Genomic DNA, 21,654 nt, shown 5'->3' with positions numbered 1-21,654 from the left:
GTCCCTGTATACTGCAAAAAAAAAAAAAAAAAAAAAAGGGGGTAGAATAAACGTCATTAATTTTTAATACATTTCCTGGATTCGGTGCTGGATTTTTTTGAAAAAGTCTCCATACAAGATTGCCAGCTGGTTTATCCTTGCACGTGTCTGGGAAGCATTGGTCTCCTTCATACCACAGGTGAGCGGATACATAAACTTTCCTTGGGTAATGGTTATAAAGTATACATTAATTATACATTAATTATTCATCTTTCCTTTTGCCATCCTAGAACAGTAGTCGGTGTGTACTTCTCTGCAGCTGGTCACGTGCCATCTACCCACAAGTTTGCCATTGTCGGTGATGCCAGTAGGTGCGGCACGAGACCGCGGAAGGCTGTAGTGGTCAGGTGGATAAATGCCACATGATTAGCTGCAAGGAAGTAACCGGAGACTGCTAGGGGGCACGTCAGCTGCACTCCTGAATTAAACAGGTGAGTAATTACCGTATTTTTCGCTTTATAAGACGCACTTTTTCTCCCAAAAATTTGGGAGGAAAATGGGGGTTGTGTCTTATAATCCGAATATAGCGGTACCTGGGGGTCCTGTCTGTGCGGCGATCGGGCGGCCGGGTGCCTGTGGCTGCGTGCAAGCGGCCGGGTACCTGTGCTTGCGTGCGGTGGCAGCCGGGTACCCGTGGCCGGGCGCTGTGTGCGGCCGGGCGCTGTGTGCGGCCGGTGGTCGGGTGCCTGTGCCGCCCTCACACAGGCACCTTGCTGCCGCCCGCACGCAAGCACAGGTACCCGGCCGCTTGCACGCAGAGTGGGCGGGCAGCCTGCTGGCTGCCACTCTGTGCGTGCGGGGCGGGCGGCTGTGCAGCAAGTTACCTAGTTTGTCCGTGGTCCCACTTTCAAATGATGGCGCCGGGAGCGGGCGCGTGCTCAGATGGAGCTCTTGGATGAGAGCTCCATCTGCGCACGTACTGCTCCAGGAGTCAGCGCGTGCGCAGATTGAGCCCTTGGATGGGAGCTCCATGTACGCATGCGCCGCTCCAGGCGCCATCACTTGAATCGGGACCGCGGACACACTGGGAAAACATGGCATCAGTCTGCTCCACCACTGAGCCGTCGCCGCTGCCACCCCTGAGCCTACACCCCCCCGCTGCCACCCCTGAGCCTACACCCCCCCCACTGCCACCCCTGAGCCTACACCCCCCCGCTGCCAACCCTGAGCCTACACCCCTCCGCTGCCACCCCTGAGCCTACACCCCCCTCCGCTGCCACCCCTGAGCCGTCACCCCCCCGCTGCCACCCCTGAGCCGTCACCCCCCCCGCTGCCACCCCTGAGCCGTCACCCCCCCCGCTGCCACCCCTGAGCCGTCACCCCCCCGCTGCCACCCCTGAGCCGTCACCCCCCCCCCCCGCTGCCACCCCTGAGCCGTCACCCCCCCCCGCTGCCACCCCTGAGCCGTCACCCCCCGCTGCCACCACTGAGCTGTCACCGCCGCTGCCACCACTGAGGCATCATTTGAACCGGGACCGCGGACACTGGGACACTCACTGCACCGGCCTGCTGCACGACTCACCCGCTGCTGCCGCCACCACGAACCCCGCGGCTCCTGCCACCACTGACCCGCTGCCACTGACCCGCCGCGAATGCCAGCACAACCTGTGCCTCCTGTGACCCCGCTTCACCACTACTGCTGCCCCCCTCCGGTAAGAGAACACCGGAGTATAAGACTGACCCCATTTTTCTTCTTTTTTTACCTTTTTTTTTTATGTCTAAATTTGGGGTGCGTCTTATAATCTGGTGCGTCTTATAAAGCGAAAAATACGGTATTATTTTATTTATTTTTTTTAGTAAGTACATTTTTTTAAATCCCTTTTTTAATACTAGCTTTTTGACTAGAAACAAAGTAGTCCAATAATTCTAGAACCAGACCATTCATTATTAGTGGCTACTAGCGATGAGTGCTCACTATCATGCTCCTGTCTTGTAACGAGCAGGTGGACGCTCAGATGGGTGCAACCCCAGCACCTAAGTATAATTGAAGCCAATGGGGGTACTCTAGCATTTTTTTTTTTTTTTTAAATCTTCCGGAAAAATGCTTGTGTCCTCTATTGACTTCCATTTTACTCGGGACCTTGAGTCACGCTTATCTCAGCTTCCAACTGCTTTAAATGAGCACCCGAGCATGGTAGAGCTGTCCCATCACTAATGGCTACCTCTTAAGTTCTTTGCCGGATTTTACTTCTCCTTGAACCAGCACCTACAGCCATCATGGTGACGTTTCTGCTTTCCTTCCCGCGTCCTAGCTCTTCAGGCTCATTTGCTGCTGCCTTTACTTGCTCCTCTCAGCAATTGGGTTTAGTAATTGATGGGCTGATTTTATAGATCACATGGTGTATATTACATTTAGGCTACTTTCACACATCCGGTTTGAGCACTGCGGCTCAATCCGGCTGTGAAACCTATGCAACGGATGCGGCGAAAACACCGCATCCTTTGCATAAGTTTTTACATGCGGCCCGTCCGTTTTTTTCCGGTTGCGGCACGCTACTGAGCATGCGCAGTGAAAAAAAAACGCATGCGGCGACCGTTTTTTTCCGCATCGCGCCGCATCCGGCGTCCATAGGCATGCATTGAAAAATGCGCCGCAGCGGCCGGATGCGGCGCGATGCGTTTTTTTTTTGCCGGAGCAAAAAACGTTGCAGGGAACGTTCTATCTGGCCGCGGCATCAGCTAAATCTGCCGCATGCGGCAAAAACCGGACCGACCGCAAGCCCCTGCGGCACAATACGGCACTAATGTACGTCTATGCAAAAAAAAATGCAACCGGCTTAAAAAAAAACTGTTGCGTTTTTTCTGCAGAACGCCGTATTGTGCCGCAGAGCAAAAAACGGATGTGTGAAAGTAGCCTAAGGCATTCAATTCTTATTTCTTACAGTTACAGCTTGACTTCTAAATTACTACTAACATTTTCACTAAACTTATTATTCTGTTCCTTGCAGTTTACACTGGGTGAATGATCTACCTCAGGCATTTAAAGAGGTACGGACATTATTGTTGTTCTTATTCTTATTATTATTATTATTAGAATGGGTGGAAATCAACAAAAATTAAACAAAACGCTGAAAGAATTGACATACTGCCGATTTAAAACCAAGCAGGTTGACCTTCCAGTCAGGCAAAAAAATTAAAAGTGTTTTCTGTGTGTGTATGTATAAGAGTTCAGGAATCTCATAGGCTTTACTGGTAGTGTAAAAGGAGCATTTTATTAGCATGAATTTGCATAAAACCAGTGAGAAAAAATAGCTGCAAATACGCCCTGTGTGAACATAGCCTTAAGGTTTATGTTCTAACATTCAGGCAAACGTACAAAAAAGGAAAAAATAATGGGACGAAAGAGAGGGGAAGGGGGGCTATTTCTATTTTGGGAAGAACATCCTGATAATTAATATATTTGAACATTGTTTTACATCAGATTTTGGAGTAACTGAAGTAAAAATATACTCCATATATAATATTATAGCATGTTGTATCTGTAGCCAGGCATAGACAAAAAGCACAATCCAAAGACAAAACACAGCTCATTATTCCATATGATTCACTTAGGGGGATACAACAACCCCACATGCCAGCACGCATTAAAGGGCTCTTTTCCACTTGCGTATAGCTTCCGATGCGAGAGCATCGAAAGCGATATGCTAATTACCCTCTGCTGCGTGCGTCAGCCAAGGGTCATGTGACTGTGATGTGATCGCATTATAGGTGCAGAGAAGAGGGAGGGAGCAATGTCTCTCCGTCTCCCCCACTGTCTGTCTCTGTGTACATCGCACTGCACTCATATGATATGCGAGTAAAAGTGCGATGTTTCACACTCTCCCATAGACTTGTATGGGGATGTGTGAGCTGAGAATCTCTGCCAAATGCAGCAAGTTGTGATTCATTCAGCATGCCGCTGTGGCATGAGAAATCAATCGCAGATGGACACTGCCCAATAGTTTTACACTAGTGCAAGTGCAATCCGATATTTTATTGGATTGCACTCGCACATGAAAATCACAAGTGGAACAGTACCCAAAGTCTTATTCCCATCGTGAAGTAGTAGTAATAATAATAATATTAGGAAATATCTCAATTTAGAAATGTAGTATGGATTTTCTTATTCACTATGTCGCTTGCCTCATATTCAGGCCATTGCAGAACCTTAGGTATCCATGGTTATGATCATTCATATAGTTTTAGTTAGTTAGTTGCTCGTGGTCGTAACCATGAATACCTAAGGTCCTGCAATGCCCTGAACAGGATAGAAGTGACACAGTAAATCAGAACTATACTACATTTCTAATTGGAGATATCTTCTAAAATTATTATTATTATTATCATTACTATACCCACTACATATTAGAATGGGATCTTTGAGATGGGAATAACAATTTAAATGACGCTGTCAGATACTGACAGCAGCATTCACGGATTACCAGAAGCAGATGAAGGCTGATATATCAGCAGACATGTGCAGGGTTAGAGGTGGGATCAGCATATGAGCCCGCATCAAAGGCAGGGAGATGACCAATAACGTACAACATATGTAATTCGTTGTTCAGGAAAATAACTTGTTAAAGGGAACCTGTCACCAGTTTTATGGCCTATAAGATGTGGCCACCACCAGTGGGCTTTTATACACAGCATTCTAACATGCTGTATATAAGAGTGAAGGCCGCGCTGTAGGATATAAAAAACACTTTATAATATTTGCCTAGAAGGTTGCTCTGGTGCTGTCTGGCCAGACGGGCGTCTCTGTTCTCCGGGACCGGCGCCTCCTCTTTCGGCCATCTTGGTCCTCAGTCTTCTGAAGCCTTTGTGCATGACGCATCTATGTCATACACACATGCCGGTATTGAGGTCTTGCGCAGACGCGCTACAATACTTTGATCTGCCCTGAGCAGGGTATATCAAAGTGCGCCTGCTCAGGACCTCCGTGTCGGCGAGTGTAGATGACGTAGGACGCGTCATGCACGCCGGCTTTAGAAGACTGAGGACCAAGATGGCCGAAAGAGGAGGTGCCGGTCACGGAGAACAGCGCCGCCCATCTGGCCAGACAGCACCGGAGTGACCACCTAGGTAAGTATTATAAAGTGTTTTTTATGTTCTACAGCGCGGCGTGCGCTGTTTATATACAGCATGTTAAAATGCTGTATATAAGAGCCCACTGGTGGTGGCCGCAGCTTATAGGCCATAAAACTGGTGACAGGTTCCCTTTAATGGAATTCTATAGACAGTTATGGTCCCTAAGTAGAAGGACTCTAATAGATATACTTTTTAAATACCTGATCTAAAATAGGATCCGGAATAGTCTTCTGTGAAATGCTAATCTTCCAACTGACCATCTATGCTGATGATGCCTTGGCTGATAAGTCAAATAGTTATGTTATATCTTTTGACTGTCTGAATTGTCTGTTTATCCATAAGTGTTACCTTATTTACAAGTGAGTTATTTTTTGACCATAGCAGAGTAACACATAAATACGTCTACATATGTATGTATGTATGTATGTATGTATGTATGTCTTTCAGATTTATCGTGTACTTAAGAATGATGGTGTGTTCATTGGGGCCATGTTCGGAGGAGAAACTCTGTATGAGCTCCGTTGCTCGTTGCAGCTCGCAGAGATTGAAAGAGAAGGGGGATTCTCTCCACACGTGTCACCGTTCACCGCTGTGAATGACCTGGGCAATCTGATGGGAAGAGCTGGCTTTAACATGCTAACTGTTGTAAGTAATAGTCTTATATGCTGACCGCAATCCATAAGAACATTTGTTTGCAACCTACAGAAAGGAAAAAGTATTGTTGACTAAGGGAAAAGAGTGGAACTGAAATACAGGAGAAAAGGCAGAGGAAGAAAATGAGATCGTAGAATAAAAAGACAAAAGAAAATGGGATAAAAGGAGTCGGCATCTCCCAAGCCAATATTCACACTCCTCCCCAGTGGCAGAGCAGCAATCCCGTCAAAGAATTTGGTGGGCTTCTATAGAGTTGGAGTCCTGAATCCCAATACACTAGTGCCAGGTTTAGAGGAAATTTTAATTGGTTACAGCCGGATTTTTCTATGCACAGAGCTGAAGCCGGCCTTAGCCTCTATGACTGAAAGCCAAGGCTGCTGGGAGAAATAAAGTTAATCCCCTCCTGGCAGCTGGGCTCTCAGTGCACACGCTGGGCAGCTTCAGCATGCTGTTATTTTGTAGACTAACCCCATAGCTACAGGTTAATAGCATTTTTTTTTTTTTATGACTGGTTCCCTTTTAAGGGTCCAATTCACAAGTTTTTGCGCCAGTATTCTGTCTTAAAAAGCAACTCAAGGCTGTGCTATAATTTTGTATCTTTTGCACGTAACCACTATTTTTGTCCAGGTCCGACAAAGTGGTCAAAGCTGTGTAAGGATGGGGACATGGCAACTACCACTTGTCAAGTTCATGACAAGCGGCAGCGTTCACTAAGCCACATATCTTACTCCAGCTGGGACTGGAGTAGGACTTGTGGCAAGGCAAATACATATGTACACGCCACTCGTCCATCACTCCGGATTCATGAAGAGGTATGTGTCACCTCATGAATCAGGACTGTCTGACTCAAGCACATTTCCTCATCAAGGCTTGTGTGAACAATGCCATTCTTAAAGAATTAAGCCTTTAGGTGTTTTTAGATTCCTTTTGAATGACTGTAACACTGCTTTAATGAGATGTCATGGACGCCAATGGATTTGAGTGGAGGTTAGTTATGATGAAGCATGCAAATGATGGAGGAACATGATGGGGTCATCACTGAAGGTGGAAATGATTCTCCAAACCTCCTTCCAAAAGGACTAGATAATCCCAAAGGTCAAGTAAGATGGTTGCAAAGGAATAGTTGGAATTAAGGCACATAACTTGGAAGGGACTTTGTGGCATCTCAGGAGTGCTGTATGGCCCACTTCTTGAGTGGACACAGCCGTAGATAAATTTCTCTATTGCAGTTTTGTCGTCTTAATTTTTTCTGGAAGAATTGCACATGAGATTAGTCACACAGAGGCTAAATGTAAGACAATGGACAGTGAAGAAATGCTTTTAGACTTTAGCTGAGAAGCCTGGTGAATTTTGAGTGCGAATGAAAATGAGCTGGAGAAGGCGACGTCTCATAACGCAGCCCTGTCCATATGCCCTACTAAGGGTACTTTCACACTTGCGTTGTTTTCCTTCAGTCGCAATCCGCCCTTTTGGAAAACAACGTTAACGGATTCCGCTGTTTCCCATAGACTTGTATGGATGACGGATTGTGCCAAAAGTACCTGCGTTGCTTCCGTTGGCCGAGCGGAAGCAACGCAGCATGTAACGTTAATTGCTTGCGTCAAAATGACGCCGAGAAGCGGATTCCGTTGCTTCCATTAAAATTTATAATGGCTCCCTATGGTAGCGGATTCCGTTGCAAAGTGTTTTACAACGGAATCCGCTGCTGGATTCCGCTTATTTCTACTGAGCATGCCCAGAATGAAAAAAAACCCCGAGCCGATTCATTCCGTTAGACGGACGCCTAACGGACGCCAAACGGATGCAACGGGTCCGTTATTTCACAGGAATCAGCTAACTGATTACTGTGAAATAACGGATCCGTTGCATCCATTGATACCACAAAAATAACGGATGCGTCAAAACGACGCAGCAACGGACCCAGCGGATTTCGCCCAACGCAAGTGTGAAACTAGCCTAATATGGTCATAAAGGGGTTCACCATTTGGAGATCATATAAAGGGGTTCCACATTTGGGTAGCTGCTTCATAAAATCGCAACTTCTGCATATCTACGGTGTGTATTACGTGGTGACCTGGTGTCAATTGCCAGCATGCAATACTTCTTTTCCCAAGTAATGGCCACTACATGGAAACTGCATGGCACTTTTGGTCTGAAAGAACTTTTTTTTCTGGTTTTGCTAGGGATTATCTGGCTATATTTCTAGGCATGAAGACAGTGGCAAAGGTTTTTTTTTTTTTTTTTTCCTCTTTCATTACTGTATAGGTGAAGGGAGAGGGTTAAGAAAGATCTCACTGATTGACCAGACATGTGTTTTATGTCCGCTAGATTCCTTCTGATCGCATTCATTTTACAGTAGGTGTTGATGGCACAACTATATGGTTATATTACCCGCTGGCAACAGTCTTCTCTTTAACCCCCAGCACCAAGTCCATACATCATGAAAGCAGCGCACCCTGTGATATATTAACTCTTGATATAATGGAAATGATAACATGGGCTAATAATTATTAGCCCTTGTTATCATTTCCATTCTATCAAGAGTTGTTGTGTTGAATTATAATTCATGTGCAGCTTTGTCTTGTGGGCACGTGGTCATCTTTCTCTCTCTGTACAGGATACAGATGAAATCCAGGTTCACTATCCTGGGATGTTTGAGCTGATGAAAGATTTACAAGGCAAGTACACGTTTTATAGGATTTAAAGGTTTACTTTAAGGTTACTGTAGTAGTTTATAAAGTATTTGGCAGAAAAATGGTCAAATTTCACATTGAGTATAGTGTGAAAAACAGCGCAATCTTACCCAAATAAAGAAAGTGAATAAGAGAGTTAGCCCGCTCACCTTGTGTGGAGTATGACATGCAATCAGTATTGAAGCAATGACCGCAATGACGAGCCCGAAGGCTGAAGAAAACCATAAAAGGAACCTGGAGAAGTGTTGAACCATATGTGCTGCTGTGGACAAAAATGAAGGTCCAGTCCGGGGTGTGGACTGGACTAAAGGGGGCTTTACACGGTAGCGATATCGCTAGCAATTTGTAGCGATATCGGGCATGTAAGTACCCGCCCCCGTCGTGCATGCGATTGTTTGTGATCGCTGCCGTAGCGAATATTATCGCTACGGCAGTGTCACACATACTTACCTGGTCGGCGGCGTCGCTGTGACTGCCGAACAATCCCTCCTTCAAGGGGGAGGGACGTTCGGCATCACAGCGACGTCACCGCAACGTCACTAAGCGGCCGGCCAATCAAAGCGGAGGGGTGGAGATGAGCAGGACGTAACATCCCGCCCACCTCCTTCCTTCCGCATTGGGGCCGGCGGCAGGTAAGGAGACGTTCCTCGCTCCTGCGGTGTCACACATAGCGATGTGTGCTGCCGCATGAGCGATGAACCACCTGGATAAACAACCCTTACCGATTTTTGAGTTTGGGACGACCTTTCCATGGTGAACGATTTTCACCATTTTTGAGGTTGCTTAAGGTCGCTGGTCAGTGTCACACGCTGCGATATCGTTAATGACGCCGGATGTGCGTCACTAACAACTTGACCCCGACGACCAAACATTAACGATATCGTAGCGTGTAAAGCCCCCTTTAGAGTCTGTCTTTAGTTATATCTACCTGTTTGAAGTGACTGTGGCTGACACACATTAATAAAAAGAGGTGTATAGTGTAGGAGCATAAATTATATCATTAAAGTGAGTACTCCCTCACACTTATGTAGGGACAACAGTGAAGATATGACACATTGATACAATGGACTTTGGTCAATATACAGCTGGTAAAAATTTGGTGTGCACTCTAAATAATTCAACACACAGCCATTAATGTCTATACTACTGACCACAAAAGTGAGTAGACCCCTAAGTGAAAATGGCCAAATTGTGCCTAATTACTCTTGTAATTGTCATGTGACTCTTTTTAGTGTTACAAGGTCTCAGGTGTGAATGGGAGCCAGTGTGTTACATTTCATGTTATCACTCACACACTCTCATACTGGTCACTAGGAGTTCAACATGACACCTCATGGCAAATAATTCTCTGAGGACAACTTTGACCACTGAGAACCCCACCCAATGTTTGGTTGATTCCTATTTACACAATTGGAAAACTGAAAGCAATTATGGACACAACATGCAATGTAAGGCATAAGTTTTCGTTAAAGTTCAAACGCACAGCTAAAGCTTCTTCTGTGTTCAGTTTACCATGTTTGTTTTACTTTGTATTGTTAGTAGAGCTGAGTAAACCTGAGGTTCGGGGCTCATATCGAACACAGACTTTACAAAATAAAACCAACACAGAGTTTAGGTTCGGCGTTCAAATGCTTTATGTAAGCAAACCACTAGCATGAGCATCAGTGTGCTCGGGTACGCTCGGTGCTTAGCCCAGTGTGAGCCGCCTGCAGTGTTCGATCAGCGCACACTGAGGGTAACAATAGCGTGCTCGGATATAGTGTGCACTAAAAAAAAAGGGAGAAAACCTCACCCGGAAGTGATCTGTTTGTCTGGCCGCATGTAGGCCGAGACCTGAACTGCCCAATAAGTGACCTCCTTTGGGATTCAAGTCAAATCTGGGTCCTAAACTGAACTTTAGATAAAGTTCGGCTTAACCCGCCGAACCAAACTTCAAGGGGTCGTTTAACTGTATTTATAAGGATACAGAAGGAGGCTCAGAAACACTACTTCTTGTTTAGATACTAACAAACTTATTAACATCATTCAAGATGTCAAATATAGAAGCTTCTGTTATAAGTCAGGGCAGTAGTCTTAAATGTAAAGGTGACACATTCTTGATTTGCAAAAACGTCTAAGGAACAGTGACTGAAGCACTGCCTTTCAATCATTGCTGGTCAACATCTAGATATGTCTCTATTTTCAAAGAGTCAAGGGCAACCAAGTAAGAAAAAGGAGGAAAAATCCGGTATCTGCAAAAATTGACATTGAAACATAGCTTTAATTATTTTTTCTATTAAAACCATGGTATAAAAATAGTTTTTAAAGCCTATGTAGACAAGAATCACCATCTACGCTTTTCGAACAAAAATAAACTTTCCTTAGTAGTTGCTCAACATATGTAGATGGTGTTTCTTGTCTACATATGCTTTAATACTATTTATGTACCACTGTTTTAAAAAAAAAAAAATAATTAAAGCTATGTTTTAATGGCAATTTTTGCAGATGCCGGATTTTGCCTCCTTTTTCTTACTTGATATCCACCTGGTAGCCGGCCAGAATCTCTGTGCAGTGCGCCCATGCCAATGCCAGTTTCTGGTGAGCTGTTACTACTGTTTTTGTTTCTTTTGTCAAGAGCAAGCAGACTGTAAGGCTGGGGTCACACAGTCATTAATGCGAGTGAATCGCATGACACTCAGCTCCTGCTCTGCTGGAGTGTAAGCAGAGTGTCATGTGACTGTGCTGCGGAGGAGAGGGAGGGATTGATCTCCCTATCTCTTTATCAGCTGATACAATTCTCACACTGCACTTGCATTACACCAGTGTAATGCGAGTGCAATGCAATGTTTCTCTCGCACCCATAGACTTGTATTGGTGCAAATGAAAACAAATCTGATTCCACCCGCAGCTTGCTGCCATTGTTTTCTCAGCCCGATTAGGGCTGAAAAAAAAAATAGCTCATGGGAGCAGCCCCATAGAGTAACATGGGTCCGGGTGGAATGCGATTTTATTACATTTCTACTCACTCCGTTTTTCTCGATGTGTGTGCTCAGCCTAAAACTCAACCACCTGCCTCCTCCCTGCACGTGAAAGACTTCTGAACATGCTGTCAAAATTATTCCATGTCTGAAACTAGAGGTGAACCAGTGACTATTGTCTCCCTATTTTATTTGCACTGACCGATTGATGTCCTAGTTGTGCCACCACACCGGACTTCAATGTATGTGTCTCAAATTACCTTGGGAGACTCTCTTGGGAGGTGTCTATGATGTCGTCTTCCTGCTAGATATTGCCCTCCCGGATTAGGATTGCTTTCTGTCTGAGTGTAAGTTTCACAAGATATTGCCTAGTTATAGAGGCAGGTATTGAACCAATACTTGGGGTCAACAGCGTCCATTGGCACAAAGAAAGCAAATCTGACTAGAAATTGTTGAGTTAGGATCAACAAAACATTAGGAAATGGTGTTATCACAGGAAGGGAGAAGCTTTTACCCCGTAAGGACAGGGACATTTTTTTGTTTGTGCTCTTGCCTTCCAAAAGCCACATTTCCATTTTTGGGTTTTCTCTTTAGTAGGATGTGTTGACACCATTTATTTTGCCATATAATACTCTGAAAAAAATGCAGAAAACATCCTAAGTGTAGTGAAATGGATAAAAAAAATATATTTTTTTTGTGTATTTACATCCTTTATTGTGGTAAAAATTACCTGTCAACCTGATTCTCCTGTTCAGTATGATTATGGCGATGCCGTACTTAAAAAAAATTCTGTTTGTGACAAAGTGAAGTGAAGGTAGGCATGTCGGTCACTAGTATGTCAGGGCAACTTCAATAGTCAGTTTGTTTGCCTTCAGGAAAAATATAGGATGTAGGGGTGTCCTTACTTTTTTAAACTGTGTAATATCTATATTTTATAGGTTGTTTCCCGTCTAAAGTTTTCATTTTAAACCAGATTTTTGTTCTCCCCAGTTATGGTGATTTAGGAAGAGTAGAAAAGAAAGTAGAAATATATAGAAAAAAACTCTGTACAGGCACAAAAACTAACCAGTACACAAAAAATACAGAGTGCATGAACTGCACTGGAGTTCACAATAAACCTCAAACAATCAGAGGTGCTTGCTAACACAAACGTGAAAAGATGTTTATTGAAATAGTGCTTCTAACAACATTTAAAAACAGCAGAACCCACAATTGAGGGTATCCAGCACAATACACCCATGGGTACAGACAACCGGTATAAGGCTAGGTTCACACACTGCGTTTTTTTGACGCTGCGTTTTTGTGCGTTTTTTGCGGCAAAAACGCACACGCGTCAAAAAACGCACGCGTTTTGCCGCGTTTTGGTGCGTTGTTTTGCTGCGTTTTTGCTCACTGCGTCTTTATGCGTTTTTTTATCAGTGAACAAAAAAAAAAAGGTCTGATGTAATTTCCTTCTTCAATGTGTTCTTCATTCTCCACTAGTGTATGCAGAAGAGCAGACAGCTGCAGAACTACAAGGCTCAGCATACTCCATCCAATAGTGTATGCAGGAGAGCAGACAGCAGCTGCAGAACTACAAGGCTCAGCATGCTCCATCCAGGACTGTATGCTTGAGGGAGAGTCAGGGGGAGCAGACCTACAAGGCTCAGCATCCTCCATCCAATAGTGTATGCAGGAGAGCAGACAGCAGCTGCAGAACTACAAGGCTCAGCATGCTCCATCCAGGACTGTATGCTTGAGGGAGAGTCAGGGGGAGCAGACCTACAAGGCTCAGCATCCTCCATCCAATAGTGTATGCAGGAGAGCAGACAGCAGCTGTCGAACTACAAGGCTCAGCATCCTCCTTCCAGGACTGTATGCAGGATTTCTTTGCCCCCCCCCCCCCAAACAAAAAAAAAATGACGTGGGCTTCGCCATATTTTTGTATGCTAGCCGGGTACAGCAGGCAGGTACGGGCTGCCCCCAACCCCCAGCTGCCTATTTGTACCTGGCTGGGAACCAAAAATATAGGGAAGCCCTTTTTTTTAAAATTATTTCATGAATTTCATGAAATAATTTAAAAAAAAATGATGAGAGCTTCGCCCAATTTTTGAGTCCAGCCGGCTACAACTAGGCAGCTGGGGATTGGAATCCACAGTGCAGGGTGCCCATGCTTTCTGGGCTCCCCCGCTGTGAATTGCAGTCCCGCAGCCACCCCAGAAAATGGCGCTTTCATAGAAGCGCCATCTTCTGGCGCTGTATCCAACTCTTCCAGCTGCCCTGATGCCGGGTGGCTCGCTGGGTAATAATGGGGTTAGGGCTAGCTGTATAGCTGGCCCTAAGCCCGAAATTCATGGTGTCACGCCAATATTAGACATGGCCACCATGAATTTCTAGTAAAGATAAAAAAAAAAACACAACACACAGAAAAATATTTTTATTAGAAATAAAACACAACACAATTAGTGACTCCATCTTTATTGAAATAAAGAACCCCCCTCCGCAGTAATCCTTGGTCAGGGTCCCGCGCCGTCCAATCCGGATCATCTGATCGGTTTGCTGGAAGGCAAAGCGATCAGATGATGTGTCAGGATCAAGTGCCTGAATCCCATCACACATCAGCTGATTGTATAAAAGCTGTTTATACAATCAGCAGATGCATCGGTGCAAAAAAAAAAATAATACTCACTTATGTGCTGATTACCGGCAGCTCCTGGAGCGATGGGGCGGGAGTCTGATCCCGTCCGATCGCTGCAGCAGCTGCCGGTAATAAGGGATGAAGTCTCCTGACGCATCCGCTGATACCGGCCGGGCCAGGTCCTGCATCCATCGGAGGTTTCCCGGCCGTCTGCACACAGCCGGAGCGGGGGTGGCGATACCGTGAGAGGAGATGGGAGCGGGCATGGCACCGGGAGGCTGCAGACAGGTGAGTATAACTTTTTTTTTTTTTTTTTCTACTGTTAACTTTTGTTTTCGCAGCCGCTTCCACCTCCTGCCTGTACATGGCGCCGCACGGCAGCATACATGCACAGGACGGGAGGTGGAAGCGGCGGTGACGGTACCGGGAGGATTCACGCTTCTGTATATACTGACAGAAGGAATCCTCTTCCTGTACTCGTCACTTTATTACCCACCTCCTGCGTTTATAGCTGCGTTTTAGAAACGCACCGAAACGCAGCTATTTGCATTTCTCATTGCGTCTTTCAACATCCCATTGAACTCAATGGATGAAAAGCGCAGTGAAAAACGCGGGAATAATTGACATGCTGCGTTTTTGTGGCACCACAAAAACGCAGCTGAAAAAAAACGCTGTGTGCAGACAGCAAAAATGAAAACTCATAGACTTTGCTGGGGAAGCAAAGTCATGCAGTTTTCTGAGCAAAAACGCACCCGAAAACTGCGCAAAAATGCCGCGAAAAACGCACTGTGTGAACTTACCCTAAAGCTGCTAACATGACACAAGGGCAAACAGAAATTATAAAGATAAATCTACATATAAAGTATAATATTACCATATGAACAAGAGATCACAGTGGCCCTAAGGTACAAAAGGTTAATGGAGCAGCATGAGACACATGGTGTATGGAATAGAAAGGCCCAAAATAGAAATAGATTTAGGAATAGTGGAAAAGCTCCGTACTGAGCAAGTCCAGTGACTATGGCCGGTTTTACACATCCGGCTTTTCACCGGTTTGCCAGTTCCGGTGCACGCCAGTACAGTGTATATTGGCAGCGCTGCAACTTCCGAGTCACATGACAGCATGTGACCGGAGCTTGTCGCGCTGCCACTGTACTGTATACACTGTACTGGCATGCGCCGTTACCGGCAAACCGGCGAAAAGCCGAATGTGTGAAACCGGCCTAAACCGAGCATTACTTCTGATGGTAAATTGTGGTACGTGGACATCTGAGTGTAGTCAGCCAAATGACATGGCTGCTAAGTAACTAGAAAAAAGTAGGCCTAAAGACCTGCTCTGGACTATTACCAAGTTGAACCTGCCAGGAACAAATAGATTTCTAGATTTTATGGTCACTCTGCAATAGTGAGGCACATGAGGAGCACCTGTGCGTAAAGCTAGTCCCTGTAATTCACCCTAGAATTCACCCTAGCCTTGTACAAAAGACTGCACCAGCCTGTCTACCCCGAGATTACCATACCTGTGAGAAGAATGTGATCTGAGACAGTGATAGAGACCGTTCCCTGTGTGCCGTGTGGCGCTGTGGCCTTAGACAGTGAGAGCAGCTGTGGGTAGGAGTGACTATCTCTGCTATGGGCCTAGACAGTTCTGAAGTGATGAAATCTGCCATGAACTTAGAATGACAGTAATGTGTCCTGATTCAGGCACTCTCATGGCCTTAGACGGCAAGATGAAACACTGAAAAATCACTGGAGTCCTAAGCAAAATGAGAGGATGAGTCTCTGGACAGTGTCCTGCATAGCTGAAAGAGTACAAAGTGTGCCCTGATCATTCCCTGAAACGTCAGTCGTTGAGCCATTTATTTTATGGTGGAAATTGCCCCCTTTTGAGTGAAAGAGATTTTCTGTCTTACTTTGCAACTAACAAGCTCTTTTGCCCCAATCTTGAAGTGTACCCGCAAAACATATAAAAAGAAAAAAAAATCCTTCAAGTGTATCACTCCAAAGCATTCATTTTCATTACAATATAACTTTTAATTTGCAAAAGGTAAAAATGGTCACCATGTGTAAGTCCGACAGACAATGAAGTTCAAATGGTGGTCAGCATCAGACTTTTTTTTTTTTTTTTATATATATATATTATATATACACTTAGACCATTATAAAGGCATATTGCATACTGAAACGCGTTGTCTGATACTGACCGTTATTTGAATTTCATTGTCTGTCGGACCTACACATGGTGGCTATTTTTTCCTTTTGCAAATTAAAAGTTATATTTTAATGAAAATAATGCTATGGAGTGATACGCTGGAAGGATTTTCTTTTTTGTTTGTCAGAGTGTGCTTCTATCCTCTATCTTCGTGCCGTATCCTCCAGACATCTAGCCATCATGCCGGACGTCTGACTGGGGTGTTTATATGTTGCGTGCAAAATGTATAGACTGCTTATGTTGATTCCTGTAGAATATTTTGCCTTTTGCTCTTTTACTAGACAGGTCTCCCAGTTACTACTTACTCTCATGTGCACCCTATCAGTTGTTGCGCTCCTTTTTCTTTTCTTTCTTTGCAGCTTAGGTTTACCCCCTATATGTTTCTGTTTTTCTTCTGCTTGTATAATTGTCTTATTTTAATGCTATTTCATGTTGATGTTTTCTTTTTTTATCTTAAAAAAAAAATAAAATAAATAAATTCAAATAACGTTTGTCCTTCATGTAGTTGATAGGTTTTATCTATGCATTTTACTTAGTAAAGTTGTTCAAGTTAATCGTGATGTGTCTTTGACCCTACATATGGGTGGAGGATGCCATCATGACTGACAGAGGGCCACACACAAGTTTTGACCCACATACAAATACAGACCTTTTCCTGGTCTATCAGTGATCATGGGTCGATTTCTCCTATTGTAACGCTGTCTGTTGCAACATAATAGAATTGAGTCGAAATGACAGGGCAGTAAATACTCCGGCTTATGAGGTCACATATACAGTCTAATTCGAGGTTAGAATTTGTATATCTGCATAAGGTTGTTCAATATTCTGGTCATCTGACACTGCAGCCAATCTGTGGCCTCAGTAGGCAGATCACTGGTGGCCGTAACATCATGGTTTTCAGTCCAGCATAGACTGTCAAGAGCGGCAGTGCTGGAGGAGGGAACAGATCACAGTGTAACTATTTTTTTTTTATTTTTAGCAAAAAAAAAAACAAAAAACAAATGGGTCAGCTCACCATACTGGGGGTTAGGCTAGTTTACACATCCAGCTTTTCGCCGGTTGGCCGGATTCGGCGCATACCAGTACAGTGTATACAGTACAGTGGCAGCGCTGTAACTTCCGGGTCACATGACAGCATGTGACCGGAGCTTGTCATGCTGCCACTGCACTGTATACACTGTACTGGCATGCGCCGAATCCGGCAAACCGGCGAAAAGCCGTATGTGTGAAACTAGCCTTTCCTGCATCTGTCTCCCATTATATGCCCAGGATCCCTGCACGGACTCCACCATAGCTAGCTACACAGACTTTGTATGGCAGAAGAATAATCCAGCTGGGAATCCTCAAAGGCAATATTAGAATGTAACTTTTATTCCATTATGATAAAATCACAGGCAATAATACACTGACTTAATATAGGAGTCTAAGCAGACTACACATTTCGGCATGGTGTCGCCTTCTTCAAAGTCTACACAAACACTGAGGTCTTCGAGTAGACCAGTGTTCCCTAACTCCGGTCCTCAAGAGCCACCAACAGCGCATGTTTTATGGTTTTCCTTAGTATTGCACAGATGAAAATGTAATCACCTTATCAAGTGCTGACTCCAACACCTGTGCAATACTAAGGAAATCCTGAAAACATGCCCTATTAGTGGCTCTTCAGGACTGGAGTTGGGGAACACTGGTGTAGACCGTGAAGAAGGCGACATCATGCCTAAAAGTATAGTCGTCTTAGACTGCTATATTAAGTCAGTGTACTAATACCTGTGATTTTATCATAATGGAATAAAAATTAAATTCTAATATTGCCTTTGTGGATGCCCAGCTGTATTTTTTTTCTCTTTTATTTTTAGTTGTGTGGGTTTTTTTTTGTTTTTTTTTTTTATTCTTTCTCCAGGTTCTTTTCCCCTGTAAAATTTAAAATATACTAGAGAACCTATTTAACGTTTTTGTCTTTTTTTTTTTTGCACTTACTGCAAGTTGTTCGTTCTTCATGGTAGAAATTCTTTTAATGTTTCCATCTTTTTCCATGATTTTTCACATTCTAACCTAAAAAGAATATGAAGCAGATGGGGAAATTAAAGTAATTTGTATTCTTGTGTTGCTCTAGGTATGGGCGAGAGCAACTGTGCCTGGAACAGGAGATGCCTTCTGCACAGAGATTCAATGCTCGCAGCTGCGGCCATATATCGAGGTATCCTGCTGCCCTGCTACAATCCTTTTTGTTTTTAGATCTTTTATTCCTGGTCTTCCTTGGTTGCTGTAAGAAGCAGAGCACTCTGACTTTACGCTGTTTATTACTGCATCAGTGGTTTGAATCTTCTTTGTCTGTTTCCAAGAACTAAAAGGAACAACCTCTTCTATGGTTTTGTCAGAAATTATATTTCCCTTGAGTAGCTTCTGTGACTCGGCTCCTTTGTCCGTTCTTAGATGCAATCTTAGGCCTAATTCAGATGTCATTTTTTTCACTTGTGTGTTGCAGCCATGATTTTCACTCCTAGACCACGTATAGATAATTTTATAGATGCGCTAAGTCCAGATGGCTGCATCAGTCTATATTTAATTTCCTTTGATCCAATACACAAATGTGTTCTTGACGTACATTTCCTTATTCTGTAGAGATGTATGGCGAGGAGGATGGCTCCGTACCTGCTACATTTCAGATCTACTGTATGATCGGGTGGAAGCCTCACGAATCACAGGTAAACTAATACTATTAATAGATACCGGTATTCTCCTGCAATTTATCTCAGATCTGCAGTTTGAAAAATCCTAACTGTGTGGAGTATACACGCTATTAGGATTCGGCCCCGCCTGCTGGTTCATCATGTCACCAAAAGTTATGCAATTGGAGGTCATGCACCAACCAGCTTCAAACATCTTTTTTTTATTTTTCTCTTGCATGAAAAATAAGGTTTTTTATTTTCCAATGTGTTGGACCTTGTTTGCGTGTTGGTTCAATTTTTTTTTTTTTTTTTTAGATATATATTTTATCTTCCATATGTGTTGCAATCATATTCCAATAATAGACATGGTCATAGCTGCCCCATTGTGGAGAACAAGTTCTCCTACAAATGGCACATGGATGATATTTTTGTTTTTTTGTTTTTCTTTTTTTTCCCCCACGGGGTCATGACCTGCATTGATAAGTTTAATCTGCAACATTCTGTGATGGACGTTGATCCAGGGAACTAGTCTGATTGCTGTTTGTGGAGTCGGGAAGGAATTTTTTCCCCGAAGGTGGTGCTTACTATCTGCCCCATGAGGTTCTTGTCTTCCTCTGGATCAACATGTTAGGTTAGGTCATGGGTTGAACTCGATGATCTTAAGTCTACATTCAACCTTAAACACTATGAAACATGGATCAAAGTAGGACGTTTCCGGTTTTGCATTTTTTTTATTATTTATTTTTTTTTAGCTGGTATGAAAAGCCACATTTATGTTAATGGATCCATGTTCTATCCATAAAAATGACAACACACCTACCAGAAAAAAACTGATGGTTGAAACCAGCCAAACCGTGTATATATTACACACTTCTGTAAATCTGCAAGCTGCAGTGCATGCCGAAACGTTCCTATATCTTTGTGTACCATGTTTTTCCGAAAATAAGACCTCCTCGAAATATAAGCCCTAGAAGGAATTTTCAGCATTTTTGGTGTACGGCTTAAATATAAGCCCTACCCTCAAATTAAGCCCTAGTCACGGTTCAATAATGAATTGTCCATGCAGCTAAAATACTTAAAGAATACTGCAGGAAACTTCATTATAGAAAATGGACACCCCCAAAAGAGAGAAGACAGAAGACCCCGCAATCATACTCACCATACGCTGAGCGGGAGGACCTGCAGTTTAACACACACCCACACACATCAAATCGTACACACAGTCACACATCAGAAAACACACACACACACACACACACACACACACACACACAGTCACCACATCCGGCGATACCAATTGCTTCCGGCCGGCAGGGGAACCTGGTACGCAGTGCAGTGGATTGCATAGAGGACCTGCAGGGAAACGCATCGAGGCATTCCACCACGGAGTCCTCCATGCGTTCCACCGCAGGTGCTTACGCCCCACTACAATGCGTCCTATCTTTCCCTGCTGGCTAGAAGCAATCGGTATCAACAAATATGGTGTGTGTGTGTGTGTGTGTGTGTGTGTGTGTGTGTGTGTGTGTGTGTGTGTGTGTGTGCGCGCGTGATTGGATGTACACGAGTGTGTCGGCCAGATGCAGGGAAGTAAAGCTGTGGATCATACCTGCTGGAAGCGCCCAGCAAAGATCACAGGAGGAGCTGGGAGCCATGCAGATGTCTGGGATCTGGCAAGAATGATTCTAGTGCTTTTTCCGGGGCAAAAAAAAAAGTATAAGACAGTGTCTTTAATTTTGGAAAAACATGGTATATATGGGCCAAGGCCTATGATCGCATGATTATAGTATGTCCATTCTCAACCATTGATCCATATAAAGAGGTCTACCAGTTCAGCTATGTGCACATGGTGCGTTTTTGATACGATTTTTTTTTTTTTTTGGAGAAATCTCCATGCCTATCCTAAAGCTGGCAAAGTCTGAGATTTCTGAAGTGCTGTATGCACGTTGCTTTTTTTTCCTCGCAGATTTAGTTGTTGGGGCATTTTTCTGCATTTTTTTTAGCATTTTCAGCCATTGACGTCATTAAAAAAAAAAAAATAAAAAGCGCACTTTTTGGTGCTTTTTTTTCTGCCAGAAGGTGCAGATTTTGATGCAGAAAATTTCTGCACCAAATCTGCTGCGTATGTACATAGATTTAAACCATGTCATATGTTTGTCCACAGTACAATATTAGGATAGCCATATGACATTTCCTGAGCCATTCTCAATCACTTTCACTAAGTGGTGCATTACTCCAGAGCCTATAAGTTGATGGCTACTTCGTCTCTACGAACTCAATACGGATATTGTTTCCAAAAGTGCAAGACAATCAGCAAACCACCAAAGTTTTTGAAAAACTGTGCCCCGTATCCGTGCTGTGCACAGAATATTTCTTGCAGAATGATGACTGTTTCCCCGGTGTCCATGTCCGTCAGCCTATAAATGAGAGCGGTTACTGCTTTCTGTTTGTCGCTGTTATTTAACAACTGGAACAATTTATACCGCTTTATATTCAATACATTCAGTGTTTTTCGGTCCACAAAGCAGTCGCGCTCCCATTACCTGTACTGCGTACAATGAGATTGTTCAATTTAGCCGGAGTGCTCCACAAGAAAATTACTAACAGACCTGAAACATTTTTCACTCTCGCTCTCTCACTTTGTACTTTCAGGCAAAGCCGGCCAAGAGAGGCTCCGCCACAATGTCATTTGGAGAACTCGGAAAAGCAAATGAAATTGTGTCGAAATCTAAAAAAGATGACACCTAAA

General features: G+C 43.9%; 1 protein-coding gene across 3 annotated transcripts in view; it reads left to right on the top strand.

Moving 5' to 3' along the window:
• Positions 1–21,654, top strand: part of NDUFAF5 (NADH:ubiquinone oxidoreductase complex assembly factor 5) — a 79,493-nt gene that overhangs the window by 57,629 nt on the left and 210 nt on the right. For all 3 annotated transcript variants that reach the window (XM_075339282.1, XM_075339284.1, XM_075339283.1), the window contains exons 6-11: positions 2,988–3,027; positions 5,557–5,754; positions 8,381–8,441; positions 18,353–18,436; positions 18,862–18,944; positions 21,558–21,654. The exon at positions 21,558–21,654 is cut by the window's right edge and continues 210 nt beyond it. In XM_075339282.1, the coding sequence (XP_075195397.1) occupies positions 2,988–3,027; positions 5,557–5,754; positions 8,381–8,441; positions 18,353–18,436; positions 18,862–18,944; positions 21,558–21,653 (562 nt within the window). In that variant the 3' untranslated portion in view covers position 21,654. The remainder of the gene's footprint in view (positions 1–2,987; positions 3,028–5,556; positions 5,755–8,380; positions 8,442–18,352; positions 18,437–18,861; positions 18,945–21,557) is intronic.

The sequence above is a fragment of the Anomaloglossus baeobatrachus genome, chromosome 3, assembly GCF_048569485.1.
Source record: "Anomaloglossus baeobatrachus isolate aAnoBae1 chromosome 3, aAnoBae1.hap1, whole genome shotgun sequence".
Taxonomy (NCBI): domain Eukaryota; kingdom Metazoa; phylum Chordata; class Amphibia; order Anura; family Aromobatidae; genus Anomaloglossus; species Anomaloglossus baeobatrachus.
This window is presented reverse-complemented; position numbering and strand designations above follow the sequence as displayed.